The following is an 18600-nucleotide window of genomic DNA, read 5'->3' on the forward strand; positions in this document are numbered from 1 at the left end:
GAACTGTGTACAAAAACTGATCGTGAACACTTCATATTTCGAATCACATTTCAGTTTGACTGGAAATTCCAACTATATCGGAAGAAGTTGAGAAAAACGGTAATCCTGACATCTATTGAAAAACTTACCATGCATTAAGTTATGGTAAATGTAATAAACCGGTGATTATGTGTAATTAGCTGTGATTATTTGTAATCACCAATAATTCTAATCATAATTATGTATAATTAGTGGTGATTATTCATAATCGCCAATAATTTTAATCGTTATTATGCATAATTAGCGGTGATTATTCATAATCGCCAATAATTTTAATCGCTGTTATGCATAATTAGCGGTAATTATTCACAATCACAATAATTTTAATCGTGATTATTCGTAATCGCCAATAATTTTAATCGTGATTGTGAATAATCGCCGTTTAATATACATAATCACTGGATTAATCATGGTTACCATAACACATATACAGAAACATATCGAGGATTTTCTATAACATTAAAAGCTAATATTTTAATTGATAATTACGATTATATCGCTCACTTTCTGTGATTGTTTTACAACTTCTACTTTAGTTTTTGATGAACCAGTATAAACTGATCCTAATGGAAGTAAAATGATTATCAAAAAGATAAAATTGAAATTTTATTCCTGCTCGTTAAATGTATAGTATAAAATTCTCATCGAACTCCATTGGGCAAAATATGATTTAATGAACACGGATTTGGGTTTTCAGAAAACTCCCAGATAAGATTGGGGGAGAGGACTAAATTGGAAATCGACTGCCCAGATGCAGATCTTGGATTAGTTCTCGGTTCTTCAGGCTCAAGAATGGTCATCGAGGAAATCCGCAAAGGAGGTCTGGCTGACAGGTATAAACATTTTCAAAGAATTTACCAATTTATTATTTATCAAAATTTATTAGACTCGTAATGGTCAGATGATAAATTTTGCATTTTGATTAAAGTAATGCAAGTTGGTCACTGTCATTTTATACTATGCAATAATAGCATAAAATGTAAGAGATGAAGATTGTTTGAATAGTATAAGACCCCCAAAACTGGCAATTATAGAATGATTTTGAATATTTCTTATTATAATAAAAGAGAAACTCATTAAATATATGCTCATTTGAATAGACTATTTTATAAGCCCGGCATCTTTATCCTCATTTGTAATGAAACTAACAATGGTTCGTAGAATAAGTGAAATAAAGGATAAACAAACTTTACATCTATTTTTGATACTTAAAGAAAACTTTCAGATATAGAGAATAATATATTTATAGTAAATTCTAACTGTTAGGTAATGCTTCATATATCCTTTGATACCATCATCCTATAAACTAAATCGTTGTTTTGAGTTAGATTAAATGAATTAAAATAACCGCAATATCTTGTGATTTTCGTCCTATTCTGACGATGCTTTATTACACATTGAAAAAAAGAACACATCATTTTATAGGATTCAAACAACGTTGCCATACAGTAAAAAGTAATACAATGTTGCCATTCAAAGAATAAACTAAAAATGATAAAATTAAATAATTATAATTAATTGTAACAACTTCAATACCTAACACTAACCTATAGCATGAAATGATACTTGATATACTATGATAGTACTATGATGCTATGGTACTTTGATAGTATTTTCAATCCTTGCTGTTTTCTTTTCATAATCTGATAAATGGAATCAGAATTCGATTATACATTTCGTTTCTAAAATGTACTCTTACTGATTCACCTATTAATCCACAGAATATCTGAGATGTTTGTGAAATGTATGGGAATTTCGTATTTAATTAAACATCTCTTAATTTAATTTCAATTTATAAATTTGATAAAATAAATCCATGCTAGTATGATCTATATGCGCATTTAAGAGGATAAGCTTAATGCATCTGTTTTTAAATTTTGTTTGAAAAATTTACTTTTAATTGTATAGCAGCAATAACGTGCGAATAAAAATATACTTAAAATCGTCATAAGATATCAATGTGTGAACGGAATTACACTTCTAAGAAATTGAAACAATGAAAAGTTTTATAATATGTGCCGAAAGAATATTAAAATTGATCGAAATTGGAGGGAAAAAGTACAGAAATAAAATTGATATAAAAATATATATATATTCTGAATTTTAGAATGTATGCGAAGTGATGTAACGATATTTGTGCTATATTATGTACCGATATTAGAGAAATTCAACATTTAAATAAATTCTTAGAAGTGTAAAATTTCGAAAACACTTTTCTTAGTGCATTAACTATACAAAAAGTAATTGCATCCAGTTTCTGTAAATCTAGACTTACCAATTCGCTCGTGGGACGTGTGCAGGGATTTTTCTATCATGTATATCGTAATTCACAGATCAAATCCAGTTTACACGCATTGCTAACATCTCTTTCTTTATATATATATAATATAAACACTAACGTATGTGGTGCAGAAATTGCATTTACTGCTTAGTATCGAATGGCAAGTTAAATGTGAACAAATCATTCTATGAATTTCAGACTACTTCAATCATTTTTATGGCTGTATAGAATTCAATTCTTCGTTCAGCTAATTAATGGAGCTGCAAAGTATTAGAGATTTTCTGGAGATTTGATCGCCATATTGCCAAAAATTGCATACAGTTATGGATAAAGAAGATATAAAAGAAATAGGCGACAAAACGAAAGTTCAATCGAGCAAAAAAAAAAAAATACTTTTGCCAGATAAGCACACATAGTTACAACTTGCCTAAGAAAATTGATGTCCAGAACATTGGTGTTCCAAAACAATTATCTAACAAAATAATCTTCGCATTTTTTTAAGACAAAAAAAAATTCTTTTTAACAATATCAGTTTGATTTCCGTAGAACTTTCCCTTACTTTTAATATTTTAAATTTAATTTTCTACAATATGTATTTTTTACTCTGTTTTTAAAAATTCAAAATCATCTATGAAAGCATTCAATCGTCTGTTTTTAACAATCATTTAACTCTGTAGGATTTTTACTTCCTTTTTTTTTAAAATTTCGTAATACATTTTTTAACCTTTTTCACTCCGAAAAGTAATTTGATGAATGATTATTTATCTACTGCAAGAACTTTTTAACGCTCCGAAATATATATATATATATATATATATATATATATATATATATAATATGTAATATTTTAATTTCAATATAATTAATTTCCAAGATTTTATCTTAATTTAGCCAATAATCACTTCATTCTAAAATATTCTCTTATTTCATGATCCAATTCCACTTTCGGTTTAATTAATTCCTTTATAGAATTAATGCGCCATCAGTACTACGTATCAAATTAGAGTGATACTTTTGCCCTTGTCAAAGATCATTCCATCGACACGTGACCGGAAATCCTATGTTATATAAGACTAGTGATCATTTGTTTCGTCCCTTTTCGCTTCTTTCTTCATTCTGCTTTTGTGCCACGCTGCGTCTGCTTGTAAGTAAGTTGCTTTCCCGAGATGGATATTAAAGAGAATTAAATACAACGTCTCGTCTATGTCTTCAAACCTGCACTCTGCTTTTACCAAACAAATAATGTTATAAATTATTTAGCCGACAGGATTCGAATAACTTTATATATAATATATAATTTAGATTTTCCCAAATAGTAAGTTTACATATTTTTACCACTTTGTAGGTATTTTCAATAATCAAAATTGAAAAATAGTCAAAATGATGCACCGTCTTGAATGGTGAGGAATTGGCACCATCCGTGTGCGAAGGGTTAATTTGCAGTAATCTAATTCAATTGAATTCATGCTTTTTTTAGTTTTATCTGATAACAAAGTGAAATTAAAAAAAAATAGATTTCATAAATCATTTGTCTAAAAAGTCGATCAGGCCGAACACACTGGTCGCCATAAGTAGCTAGTAATAATAAAATGAATCGCCGTAAAATCGATCTCATCGCAAGCACTTTTGAAAAACTATTAATGAAACAGCAGAACCTTAATGGATTATCTTATTAATGATAAATGCTAATTACGAAATGTTTATTGCTCATGAATCGTATTTTTTTCCACACAGGTGTGGAGCTTTTTGCGTTGGTGATGATATTTTGGCGATCAACGATATCGATGTCTCACATCTGTCTACTTCAAAAGCAAATAGTTTACTTCGAAACTTCAAAAAGGAGCCAGGAAGACTTGTCCTTGTCGCAAATGTAGAAAGATTGGCTCGTCCGAAACAAAATTCCTTTTTATGTAACGTAACATTTTAGTATTTTAGCAATTTCTTTAAAAAGAATTTACCGGCTAAATTAATTTTGCGTAGAATAAATGTTTTTAATTATTCTGTTACAAGTGTAAGAAATTACAAGCATTGACATTATTTAGGTTTTATTATAGTTTGAATGGGAAAAAAATTCTAAAACTTCACTAATATTAAAATTTATTTTCGCTTTAAAATTTTCATTTTATGCAAAGACTGTTTTAATCCAAGAATGATTTAAAAATATCTTTTGCACGAGAATTTTAACAGTGAGGGTTAAGCTTAAAAATTATTTTCGAATTACTTTATTGCATTCTGTCAAATCTCAAACATTTATTACAACTTACATAATATAAATCGTCTAAAATAAATTGTAAGTCTTTTAAAGCTTTTGAAGCTATTTACTTTTGTAACAATCTTGCCTGTTACAAGACTTTGGTGAATATGCAACTTCTCGGTCTATGGTTTTAAAAAGGAGAAAAAAACTGTAGAAGCATAAAATTATTTTTTCACATACGCAGAAAGTCCCATCATGTATCAAAAAAGAGTTATTAAATTGCTTAACCTTGAAACCTAATTTTAATTTAGATTCGGCATATTGGTAAAATATATTTTTAAGAAACATTGCGAATTTTTAAAAATAGCATCAATTCTCAGTAGAAATCCAATTACTAAATCAGAATAAATTCTTCAATTTAAGTAAATATATTGATTTTAGATCAAAAGCATCTAAATACTTATCTAATTGTCTAAATTCATATTCTATTATTTCTTTGTTGCAAAAAAAGTGTTTTATTCAGATTTTCATAAAAATAAGTTTATTTACAAATTTTTAATTCAGAAAACATTGAAAAGAATCCATTAAAAATCTTTTTGAAGTATAGTCTTGTCAAAAATATAGTTCATAAAAAGGCATATCATTTTTTGAATACTATGCATCTTGATTTTTAAAGATTCATTAATTTTTTTCAAAGAAATACATGTAATGTGCTTGATTTATACATACATGATTTTTATTTCAGCGAGGAGAAATATCAAACCCTCTTTCAACGCAATGCCTCTTGAATTAACTCCAGAACGAGATCAACAGGTTCCTTCGAGTAACCACTTACTGGCTCCTTGCAACACTCCCCAAAGTTTATTCAATGGAAACTTCGAAAATAATTCCTATTTATCAGCTGAAGATGATTATGACAACTTTGAAATAAAAGCAATTGTTTTGCTTCGAGAAATCATTAAAAGCATTGCTTCTATAGAAAAATGTATTTCTTCCTTGACCAGTAATAATATAAATGACACAATGGTCAATTTAAAGGAGACTGAAGATAACAATAATCGAAATGAAATCATTCAATGCGAAAGTTTATCATATCTTAAGGTTTTATCAACTCGTATCAAGAATTTGGCCCATTCTATGGCCATGCATTTCGCAAAAAATGATCAAATAATTTCAAATCGTTTTTCTAAAAATGATCTGCGTCCAACAGACAATTTCAAAGAAAATGATGAAAATTTGAATCAAAGTAACATAATTCAAGAGTTAATGGAAAACTTAGTTAATATATATACTAAGAAATTAATATCCAAGCAAAATTTTGAAAAACTTCAATTGAAAATGAATCAGATTAACTCGGATTGTAAAAAATGCAAACAATCTCGTATGGTGGTTGTGCTAAAAATACAGAAAATTTTGTTGATTGTTTCGTTGAACGTTAACAACGAAGTTAATTCTTTTTTAATTAAAAAATGTATTGAGGATATTTTAAGATTTGAACCATGTGAAAACTGTAGAACTGGTTCTGGATCTCAGACTGGATCTGAAATCTCAAGAACAACTCATCTGTTTAGTTCTTTGGATTGTTTAAGAACCAAACCTTCCAGTTTGGTGCATTCATTGAACGGAGAAACAACTTGTTCTCTAGCTGCAGCTGAATCTGACACAACTTATACAACTGGTGAAAACAAGTTAAGTCAACTACATATGCAGACTTCTAGTTCTGATTCTAGCTTTTTGTTTCAAGCTGAATTTAAATCACCATTGCCAAGTAATGTTGGTTCATCTGCCAACGAGACAATTTCCAAATCTTCTAGCCTTGAAGCTATTTCAAATTTGAACTGCAAAACAGAATCTAGCAATGTAACTGTAACTGAAACAAACAATTGTGAAAAATGCTATCAAAGAGAACCGAAAACAGCTGTAAAGGATTCTTTAAATTTTGCTTCACTATCTCATCAGCCACAGTATCAAAGTGGAGTGAAGACGATTCATAATAGTTCGTTGGGATTTGCAACGCCAAATCTTGGCTCTGCACTTTATGACAGAGATGGCATTAGTGGGATTTCCACCTTACGACCATCAATAACCAGAACTCCATACAACACAAAAAATAATTCTCCTTATGAAAATGAATTACTGCTCTGTAAAGAAAATACAGATTATGAACAGAAAAACATTGGTAAAAAGTATTGTAGTAACATCCGCAAGAAAATATTTAGTGGGAAAGGAATGTTAAAAGCTCAGCAACGGAATTGTAAGTCAGCAGAAGTCATTGCTGATTTTGACAGCGAATCACTGAAACATTCAAAACCCACGGTTCAGAAACGTTTGAGTGACCCGCAGTACTTGTTCCTGGGCTGCCAGCCACCGATTGCAAAACCCCCACTTTGTGATGAAAAAGATTCACATTCGTATGCAAAGACTGAAATAATGGACAATAAAAGAGAAATAGACGAGGCAAGTGCTGAAGCAAATAGGTATTGGTCACCCTTCCAGAGGTCAGATTATAATGATCATCCAAACATCTTGGACATACCGAATTGGTCAGCAAAGTCTTCACGCTCATTAAAACAGATTGATCAAGTTTCAAATGAAAGAAGTAAGTTACAATGTATAATATATTTTCTTAAAGTGAGTTCCTTTAAGGGAACGTATTCGGAGGCAGCTTCAAATTAGAATATCATAGAACAACTTTAGAACAAATGAAATGTTTCCTGGTTCTTTTTTATTCAATAACTGTAAGAGGGGAAAGGCAATTATCGTGACTTAAAACATTCGATTAAAATTTTAATAGAATTTTTAAATTTATCATTTGTGTTTTTTTTGTCTTAAAATTTAACTTTTAGTTTTCAAATTTTTTTTTCTAAAGGATAAAATGGAATGTTCTGTCGAAAAAGTGCATTAAATTTTGTATTTAATATTCTTTTAATAAGTTAAGAATTTGAGAAGGTTTTAAGAATTTATAATTTCAGGATTTCAGCTTTAGAATGTTGTTTCCAATTACACGCATTTATTAGTGAATTTTTAATTTGGGTATAGAACATGTAGTCCTCAAACGATTAATAAAAAAATTAACAAATAATGCAAATATAAGACTTTTAAAGTTCACTTCATCACATTCATAGATGTGGATGAGGGAAGAGTCATTAAACCCATAATTTTTGATAAATTTAACTATACATTGTTTTATAAACAATGAAAATAAGTGTTTCGAGATTAAATTTTGTTCATCCAATCAGATTTTGAAGTATCTACTTTCCATTTAACCCTCTTATCAAACTCGATTTAGTTCTATTCGAAGTGTTGTTCGAAAGTATGTATCCACTCTAGTTCTCAATGTCTCAACTAATTTTGAAAGCGAATAAAAATAACTCATTAAAGAACTATATTGATCCGGTGATGTCATAACCTGTTTTATTTTAGCTAAGCAAGATACTATGGATGTTACTCTGAAAAACGAAGGCAAAGGCTATGGTCTGAGTGTTGAACTCCTTAGCTTATCTTCAACAACTTCGACACAAGTACCTCGGATCACAGCTGTGAGTTCGCAAGGTGCAGCTCACAAGTAAGATTCCTACCACTTCCAATTTTAAATTTCAATAAATATAGGGTTTCTTTGATAACGTTTATATTATTTGAATAATTAAAACATAAAATAATATGAAACAAAGGTTCATAATTAAGATTAATACAATTATATTGTTACGAAATTTCCGGGGTTCGTTTGGATAATGGATGTTATATGGTGTGAAGAACGCTCAATCACCAGGCGGCAGTAGAAAATAAAACAGCGACGTTTATTTACACGAAGACACACAGGACAGCACAAAGACATCTATATACAGCACAGAAGACGATTATTTTCAGCCGAGACGTGCAGCAACACAGCAGCATATAACAAGACACAGACAGTAGCGCACAGCTTAGTTCAGCACTAGCTTCACTCCGTCGCTGCTCCGCTTATTTCTGGAAGGCCAGTTCTTTAGCGTCGATTCCGACTACTCTTCTCTCACTTCCGACTACAATCCTTCAATTCACCACTACACCCCGGCAGCTGCAGCTCCTTTTATAGGTCTTCGGAGGCGGGACTAGAAGCTTCTCAACCAATCAGGAACGTTCGAGGCGTAACTCGGTTCCTAGTGGACGGATCGGGAAAATTCTCGATGTTTCGGGTATAATCTATTTTGGCGCCAAGGTCGCCAAGTTTGTCGCCAAGCTCTGGAACCTCCTATGGAACCAACTATGCTGGGAAGCAGCATCACAGGTTCGTAACAATATTGTTACATGATTATGGTGAAGTGATGGAGCATTTGAAATCTCCAGAAACTCATGCAATCTCACTTTTGGTGGATTTCTTTATGCTGAATGATACTTATAGCTCGGTTACAATTGACGATCCGAGATCATATATTGAACGAAAAACCTGCCATGTGTCGGTTTGTAGTGTTAGCGTTACTAATATAACTGTCAATGTTCTGACTACCAATAGTTATTGGAAGTAGAACCTGCTAATGGTAATTGGGAAAGCTCTACAATTGTATTAATATGAATTGTGGAACTTTGATATAAAGTACTAATTCTTAATAAAATGTACATTCATAATTTGGGGAGTACTGAAATATGTTCAGAGCTATAAAATACAAAAGTCGAATAATTATTTTAAACCAGTCAAAATAATCTTGCAAGTTTGAATGAAAGGACTGGGAAGCAAATCCTTCAATTGATCCCCATCTAAGGTTTCGGCGCAGTCGGAATCTTTGTTTATTCTATATTTGAGTTTATAATTTCACCTTTTAGTAGATTTTAATCCTATTGCCACGGCAATGTAGAAATATTCTAGATTAATATCTACAATTTCTCTGCCAATTCTATTATACAAAGATTTAATTCAATTGTATTTGTTTTTATAACGTAAAATAAAATTATATTGATGTATTATTTCATATAATTAACAATTCAATTCCCTGAAAAATAATTTGCAATTCTTTAACACTGCATATAAATTAAGATTTTTAAAAAATGCTAGAGGTTGGCGAATTCATGATACTGCATTCCATAAGTTTTGTATTTAATTGAATTAGAAATTGTGAGGTCCATCCCAAAATTGCCAAACTTAATTTTCTTGCAGGACTCTTATTCAAGACTGAATTTCAAAAGTATTCCTTTAGGTTAACGCAATATAATCTACGAAAATTGCATCAAATAAAGACTCTTTTTATATTGTATCGGAAAATAAAGCACAAATGATGATTTAAGGATTCCTTTAGAGTAACTTGAGTCGTTTGCAATTTTCTTGATTTCATGAACACTTACAAAGTATTTCGTTTATTTATTTCACAATGTTAAAGTAGAAATCGTTGACTGAGAGTAAAATTAATCTCATTTTGATAAATTTAAGTTAATGTTTTACATTTTTTAAAAATTTCTCTAAATTGCCATCATGAAGTCGAATCACCTTCTGGAAATTGATTTATTTTGTATTGATTTATGAAGTATTGCTTATTTAAATCTGAAATATAATTCATATTTCGAAAATATAGCAGTTCCTTTTAAAATGAATATTCGTTGAATTTTTTAGTTTATTGCAAAAGTATGCAAACTAAAAAAAAATAATAATTATTTCTATTTTAAACTAGCGCTTGGCCCAGATATAATAATGCCCCTTTGGCTAAATGTATCAATTTACTTTCAAGTACTGCATAAGGACTCATGTTTATTAGAGTGATTATGAAGTACTATATATTTCTAGTAAAGCAGAATTCATAAATGGTATTTTCATAATACGAAACTATAACTGATTATATTGACAGGTTCTATTACACATTTCATTGAATTTTTCAAGCATATCTAAACATTTTTTTAAAAACATAACAATAAACTGTAAAGATCTATTCAACATACTAGTTTTAGTTTGCGTATAAAATTCGCTTTTTTCAGGAGCTCAGTATTGCGGGACTTACTAAATACAATCTAGACTTCATAAACAGAATTTTGCATGCTATATATATGAAAGTTAGATACCTTGTTGAATTGCTCACATTGATTCAAAGTGACATTTTGCAGCTTATAATAAGTCATGAAATGTATTTGTCGAGCTGCAAAATTATAAATTTCATCTTATGGAGAGCTCCAGCTTATACTACATTTTTTTCAATATTATTATATAGTTTTTCTTAATTGTACTCCCTGCTTACTCTCCTTGTGAAAAAGGGAGTTCTATGGATGATTTCTGTCAATGCTATCTGTACATTTTATAAGATCCTACTATTATATAGGCAGTTTCTCAGAAAGTTGTGTTTTAAGACTGTCTGTAAGCTCGACTGTCTTGGAGAATAATTTGTATTTTGTTTCAAACTGTCAAACCAATAGAAAACCGAATAGTCTGTATTTGAGTTTGTTGGTACTATCTTCCGCACTTGCTGATGTCTTATTCTACTGAATCGAGCGAAAAAAAGTTCATATATTTTTCTTAATCTTCTATGTTTACGGAAACAATGTAATTAATAAAAATAAAGAATTGTATAGACTTTTATAATCATTCGATGTCTAAAACCTTTTATTTCAGAATAGGAATCCTTATGAAAGGCGACAGGGTCTTGGCCATTAATGGCCAAAACACCAATGCAATGACTGTTACAGAATTCGAAAATTTGAAAGAGGAGGCTTTCAGTGCCGAAGAAGTTTCGCTGACTGTTGAATTTGATATCACCGTGAGAGATGTACAATTTGGTACCTTTGATGTATGTGTTACCAAAACCAGCAAAACTGGACTTATATACAATGGTAAACTATATCATTCTTCAGGAATAGTAATCGTTTACAATTCATTGCAAAACTCTCCAAACATTTTTCAAAATTCTTTATGCAAGGTGCATGCTCTTCATAGTCATTATCAATTATGCATCAGTTTTAATTGTATTATTTCATGTCTGGTCTTTAAAATTCATATTTATCTTAACATTATTTGGGTGTATTCCTTTTAAACTTTAATATGCTGGCAAGTAGAAAAACATTAAAATTCTAATTCAGTTTCCTTCTCAAAAATTTGGCGAATATTTTTAGCTATCGAAGAACAAATTATTGAAATCTATCAGCAAATATAAATTATTAAATGCCAATTAAATGTACTTCGATTTGTTCAAATATTTCTGGCACTCGTAAGATGTAAATAATATATTTTGAAGAAAAAAAATGATTGGATTTTGAAGGTGATTGTTTTTTGTGCGTCTGGTCCTGAATTGTAGTGATCTTTCTTCCACTTAATTTTTATTGAATATCACAGTCCTTTTCATTAATTTGTAGAATTAAAAAATAATATCGAGATAATTTTTCTTACTGATGTCAGTGGTGGTCAAATTTGTGGACACTTTTGAAAATTTTTGTTTTCTAACTTTGTATGCTTATAGAAAATGTAATGTTTCACAAAATGAAAGCTCTTGCACAACATTTTAAACAGAATTTAATGCTGTTTTAAACACAAAAAACAAAATTCAAATATATGCAATGCAAAAAAATTCTTGCCAAATTAAACTGGATTAAACGAAAACCATCATTTAACCTTCTAAAAGACTTTCTCTCTAGTATAAGTATTATACTGAAGTATGTTTTTTTCTTTGTAAATTACTTTTGAATTAATATTAACGTCTCGGATATTTTAATATTAACAGATTTCAAGAAAGGTTCGCCCCTTGTCGTTAAAGGAATAGTAAAAGGCAGCCCCGCCCACCGGTGTGGTTTGTTATTTCCTGGGGACGAAGTCCTATCCGCTAACAACATTCGACAAGAGTTTTATGATGTTTTCAAGAACACTTACGAGAGATCAGAATATGTTACTATAAGAGTCAGAAGACAGATTTTTGAAGGTGAGATTATTTTGATTCGTTGAAAAATTTTGGCTCGCTCCTTTACAAGGCATTCACGATTTTACTGTTCAGTTTTCTACACTATATAATTAGATGCTTATTAAATGAGTGCGTTGTCATTGATTCAAATGAAAAGTCATGAAGCATTTGTTTATGCATACCATGCAATTTTCTTTTTATCAATGTCTATTACCAGCTTCTCAGTATATAAAAATAAGGCACATCATTAATGTGAATCACAGGCACAGCAATCAAAGGATTATTTGAATTATCATTGTGCGTAAATTTTCATTCCACGTGATTCACGTGAAAATACGCTTAGGGAAAATATACCTCTCCACAGCTTTTAAAAGGCAATTAATACACCTGAATGGAATATTTCTTAAATATAACATTCGTGCGACACTTTAGTCCAGCCGAAAATATGAATGTTATAGGTCCGAATGTGCTAGAAATATTCATTTGTTCAAATTGGGAACACAAAATATTAAAAAAAGGGTAACTGGCTAAAAACTTTCTCACTCCCGTTTTGCGTATTAAACTGCGAGACAAACATGCTTTCCAAGGTGGATGAAATAAAAATTACGATGTGTTTTATCATTTATCCGTAATATGACGTCATAAAAACTCGAATTTTAACTAATAAACCTCAGCAAAGGTTTTTAAAAAACGCGACAGCGAAAATATAAAATTGCGCGGAATATGAAATACGCATTTTTAGTCTAATAATAATCGCGAAACGAGGTACAGGTATATAGTTTTACGAAAAGTTTTGCAAAATTCCTAGAACACCTCAATGAATTTTTTTTTCTACTACCGAATTATTTGCATTTTAAAAATTGCGTTTTTTTAGTTTGTTACGGAAAGGAGTGAAATTTATTTCTTTGGTTTAAATCCAACGTGACCTTATTTCGATTCTTGCAATAAAATAAATGTTGATTCATTACTTCGCCTCTTTTTTTAATATATTGAAATAAATGAGAATTTTTTTTGAAAATTTAGCTTTTTATAGCCCATTGATTTTCACAAATAGTAACACAAATATTAATGTTTTAATAGTAACAATAAAATGCAATGTTTATGTTTTGAATAGGAAATATTGTAAATCTTTCCATTTACTGTATTTGTCAAATACAAATATAACTTTTATAATATTTTCTTAATGTACACTTAAAAAAATTCCTGTTAATAAGAAATAATCATTACTGTTATTTCAAATATTAACTTCCATTACGAATAAAACGAAGCACACGTATCACATGGATGTTAGAGTACCAGGACAACAAGGCTCTTATGCTCTGACTGACTGTTCAGAAAAGTTTGAAATGGAACATTGGTAACTTACTTGAAAGTGTTTGATGTTGAATTACTTGGAAGTCTTCAGAGAAGATTCAGTTTAAATACTGGTTAAAGAGTTTATAAAAAGGAACGTGAAGACTCCCCCCCCCGCAGATAAAGACAACTTGGGCTGAAGTAACCATTTGGTAGTGGAGTATGGGTATTAGTCATTGTTATGTGTTAACTCAATTTGGTTGCTGATTAGAAGTTTTTCATAGGTGGAAATTTGATTAAAGAATTTCCTTGAGAGATGTTTGACGTGTTCTTTGATCGAGCTCACTTTGAAATCTTTATAAAAAAACCGAATTCCAGATAAACAAAGGGGCCTTTGTCATCATTCTAAGAATTTTGTTTTGTAGACCCAAATGAAGCTCCTTATTCCATCTTATCTATTTTAACTACTTACCTTCACTTTCTATGTTATTTCACTAAGAATTATGTCTTTCACTTAATATGGCAGTGACATTTAATTATTTAAATTTTATGGATCTAAATAAATTTTATTTTTTTTTTCCAGAAAAATTCGGAGACGATATAAACTTGAACCAAGCTGGCCTTTCACCTTTTAAATCTTACGACTTAAGCAAAACTTCTATTCACTCGAATCATGATAGTAATAAAATGTTCCTCGAGCAAGAGTTGATCCTTTACCGAGACCCCGTGGCAAAAGATTTTGGATTTCTGATAGGACAGGATCAATCCTCGAAAACTATTTACGTCACTGCCATAAGACCTGACGGACCTGCGGACTGCTCCAAAGTCATCAGAAAAAACGATATAATTCTGCAAGTATGCATTTTCAATGTCTATTTTACAAGCAGTCATTTTGCAAGAGAGCCATTAATCGAATTAAGTTGTGTTTTTCAAAAATAAGGAAAATAATTCGTTGAAAAGATATTAAGTGTGAAAAAATGCTAGATAAGTTTAACTGGCATGTTTATATTTTAACATTATATTCTCATTATTTTGTTTTATTATGATTTATTAAATTTTTTGAAAGTTTCTTTTAAAATTTTACTAAAATGAATATAAATATATCAAAATACTGTAATCCATTTCCATGTTTAACTTTTTTCATACGGTCAACTAAAAGTTTCATTTTAATACAATTTTTTCCTGAAACATTTCCAACTAATTAAGCTAAAGTCTCTATTTTCATTAGCAAACTCATTTGTCTATAAAGACTAAAAAGAAATATTTATTGCAAATTTAATTATATTAAAATCTAACATTTTTCCAAAATAACGAAAATGTTTTTATATACTTTTTAGCACTACTTTTGTCTTATTTTTACAAAGATGAAATATTATATTCGATTTTTCTCACTTCTTGATGCACTATTTTTGAAATTTTGTTTACATTCCACGGACTTGTAGTCAAAAAAAGTGTTAAGTGTTAAAAAGCCCTTAGTTGACTCTGATTTTTGGATGCTGATTTCAAGAAAAATAGTCAGATTCCATCATGTGTAATTTTTTCAGAAACTAAAATACTTGATTTTCTTCTATAATCAATGGTATTATCTGTTTAAAAAAAGATGAGCATTTAGTATCATAAATCATTATTTGCAAAAACTAGTTTTTTTAGGGCAGTATGGGACGAAAATATTAAAGAAAATTTTTAAAAAATATCAATGTTCAGACAGATTTTACTTTAGAATGGCTCTTAATCGCTTAGACTAAAAAAAAAAAAAAAACTCTCCTGATAGGTTTATCAAGGAGATAAACCTATCAGAAAATGATAAATAATATTCATTCAATAGTTTTTCTCAAAATAGTGGCTTGGTTTAATATAGAAATGTCCTTGAATTAATGGAGATGTATAATATATACTATATTGCTTGAATGAGTGGAGGCTCTTCATTGATTCGTTAAAAAGAAGCCCCCAAAACTACTTCTGCGTAATGGCAGCAAGTATGTTTAGTACCATTAGAGCATTATATGTACTTAAAGAATGCTACAAAAATTTAACATTGATTCACTGAAAATTAAAATAAACTATTCGTGGACAGACAATATGCTGTCTAAAAATGTTTTGAATGTTTTTACGTTTATTCATCACATAGAAATTTGAAAATCCCGAACTTGATATAATCATGTATTACAATCTGCTGCTTTACTGTCACAGCTACCTTTCTACCGATCATGCGTTGCGTTTTCGATCACATGCTCTTTAAAATTGACTATTCTGAGCATGCTTGAAATGCTGTTAAAGTTCGTCTGCTTTGAAGTCCTCTTGCACAATTTAGCTATAACAAGCAAAAAAAAAAAAAAAAAAACTTGTGCTTTTTTTTCGGCAATTAGCACTTATTGAATAATAATACTCCAAAAATGCTTACATTTCATGCTTGAAGAAAGACATAACTTCTATGCAGTTTCAAGGAGCACGTCTCATGAAAATTTCTAGAATATCTTCAAATGTGGTTCATTCTGTTACTACCATTACTGCTTTCTAATTAGTCGGAATTAGCTAATTATTATAAGTGCGGATCAAGGCCGGGATAGCCTGGTTGATAGAGCGTTGGATTCGCGTCCCTTAGACTGCGAGTTCGAACCTCGCCGGCCGAACCGCGTGCTTGGTGGCTGACGCATGTAAATCTGTCGTGGTCACAAAATCCTCCATGTCGAGAGTAATACCACTGGGGGTACTGGATCAGGGGTGATCGTTCTCTGATTCAGGACTAAATTACGATCTGGGGATGAGTGAATGAAATGCGTGAATGAAGTCCGGCCCGTAAAAAGGGTTGTGACGTGTGTGTAGCTAAGTCATTCTCTTGACCCTAGATGGCTTTACTATAAAACAAGAGACGCTCCTCCACCGGCTTAAAATTGCTGCCTTCGTAACAGTGGGCTTGTCCATGGCAAGTGCCATTAGAAACAACATAAGAACAACAGTGCGGATCAACATATTCGTAAAGTTTTAAATATTGGCTAAATTTTCTAGGAAATCGCTTTTTTGGCTCCTTATTTCCCGAAACAATTCTTTCAATGCTTTAATCTAAATTTCTATAGACTTTTTGCTTCCATAAATCAAATTTATTTATCAGCTTAAAACTATTATAATTACTCTGCATATAAGGGAACTTAAAAAAAAATGTGCAAGATTTTTAAAAAAATACGTAGAATTCTCTAATTTTTGCTATGCTTTTAACCCTGAGATTTGAGTCATCTAATTACATAACACGCCTTCTTTGCTACCTCTTACTGTAGATTATCATTTAGTTAGGTGTCAATCAGATGAGTCATGCACAGTCAATGTGTTAAATATATCATTTTGGAAACAACTGTGTACGGTTTGATTTCTTTCTAGGTGAATGGAGTTGATCTCGAAGCAAACAAGGACGGGCCAGTCGCTTCTTTGTTCCATCCAAAGGGAGACCGCTTGGAATTGAAAACGCGTAGAATTCTCAACTATGAATGAAATCTGTCACTTGCATGCAGTTTTTATCCATTAACTTTTTGATCATACTCACACATTTCATTCCTGTAAAAAATATATGTAAATTAAAAATAATTGTGTTGAACATTTTTTAGTAATTTTCTATACATATTTATCATCCTAAATACTAAAAAAAAATGCAAAAAGTAATTTTTGGAAATAACAGGGATGCAGATTGTTGTGTGTAAAAACGGTTGTTTTCATGTTAATAAATTTCCTATTTTTATTTTAACTACCTTCCATTATGTTTGTTATTGTTTAGCTTTAAAAATCAAGCTATTTCTCTGTGGATTTTTTTTTAAAAAGGTGCCATGGTGATAGCAATGACTGAATATTATTTCAAATGTGTATTTTACGTTAAGATACGTAAACTAAATTCAATAATGATTTAACATCAATAGAGGGGGAACTGCGCAAAAATTGCTTTTTGCTAGTCTGGCAATAAGCCAAATATATGTTGTCTGGTTCTTATAAGATAGAAGTATGCGAGACTACTACTCGCAAAACTGTTTGATTTCTGTGATTGAATCCATACGAATACTCGCGATAAGACAGTTAGATTTTTTTTAATAGCAACAATTCAGTCATAAAATTTCTTCATATCTTATCGAATGACCATTTATTGATTTGAATCAAACAAAATGAAAACTGAATCTGAATACTCAGTCAGGGAACAGTAGTTCATCGTGTAAATGCTCTTTAAAATCAAAGTACCCAGAAATAAACTGACAAAGCAATTCTGATTTTAAAAAAAGTAGTTTACTGGCTTTTACTTCTCTGATGTTGCATTTCTCCAATAAGTCTGCAACATCCCCTGAAATAATTTTAAAACTACGTTTTTTTAAAAAAAACTGATTTGCTTCGATTTCTACTTTAGGAATTGGATACTCTTTGTTTACTTTTTAATTTAAAGAATTCGATGTTTAAGAAAAGTGTGAAAAAAGCAATAAAAACGTGAAAAGGTGACATAAAATAAAACAAATAAGAGAAGTACAGATTGGGGCTGTAAGCGAGTAGCATATGAAAAACCCATTGCGCACATAACTGATTGGTTTGGAGAGCATAATCAGCTCTTTCTCCCTTTAAATTTCGAAGCGCTGAAGCTACTACCAGACCATTCCTAGCTTGAAACGAGGCAAACTGTTACCATTTTTTTCCATTCCTATCCAAAATTCGCTTTCGCTCTCAGTTTTTCCCTCTATCATCATAATCAATAATAATTTATCATTAATACTTAAAAATAATTTTCTAAAATATTATTCAAATGAAAATTTTTATGATGAAGGTAGCAATTATTATATTATGTTAAAAAAGCGACGAAATTGGGTGGTTATTTGATATGCATCTTATATGATATTCTTTTTAAACGAGCATTATCGCGCTGACTGGTCGAAGATTGTTCAATTTGTGGAAAGAGACCTCGGTACTTTTATCAATTGAATCATCACTTC

At 30.5% G+C, this 18600-nt stretch overlaps 1 protein-coding gene across 1 annotated transcript in view; it reads left to right on the forward strand.

The window, feature by feature from the left end:
• Positions 1–17236, forward strand: part of LOC129965370 (uncharacterized) — a 28978-nt gene extending 11742 nt beyond the window's left edge. The window contains exons 7-14 of the mRNA XM_056079202.1: positions 737–872; positions 4055–4230; positions 5260–7113; positions 7938–8079; positions 11080–11297; positions 12182–12376; positions 14232–14503; positions 17021–17236. Coding sequence (XP_055935177.1) covers positions 737–872; positions 4055–4230; positions 5260–7113; positions 7938–8079; positions 11080–11297; positions 12182–12376; positions 14232–14503; positions 17021–17131 — 3104 coding nt within the window. The 3' untranslated portion in view covers positions 17132–17236. The remainder of the gene's footprint in view (positions 1–736; positions 873–4054; positions 4231–5259; positions 7114–7937; positions 8080–11079; positions 11298–12181; positions 12377–14231; positions 14504–17020) is intronic.
• The last annotated feature ends 1364 nt before the right edge of the window (positions 17237–18600 follow it).

Source organism: Argiope bruennichi, chromosome 4 (genome assembly GCF_947563725.1).
Source record: "Argiope bruennichi chromosome 4, qqArgBrue1.1, whole genome shotgun sequence".
Classification (NCBI taxonomy): Eukaryota; Metazoa; Arthropoda; class Arachnida; order Araneae; family Araneidae; genus Argiope; species Argiope bruennichi.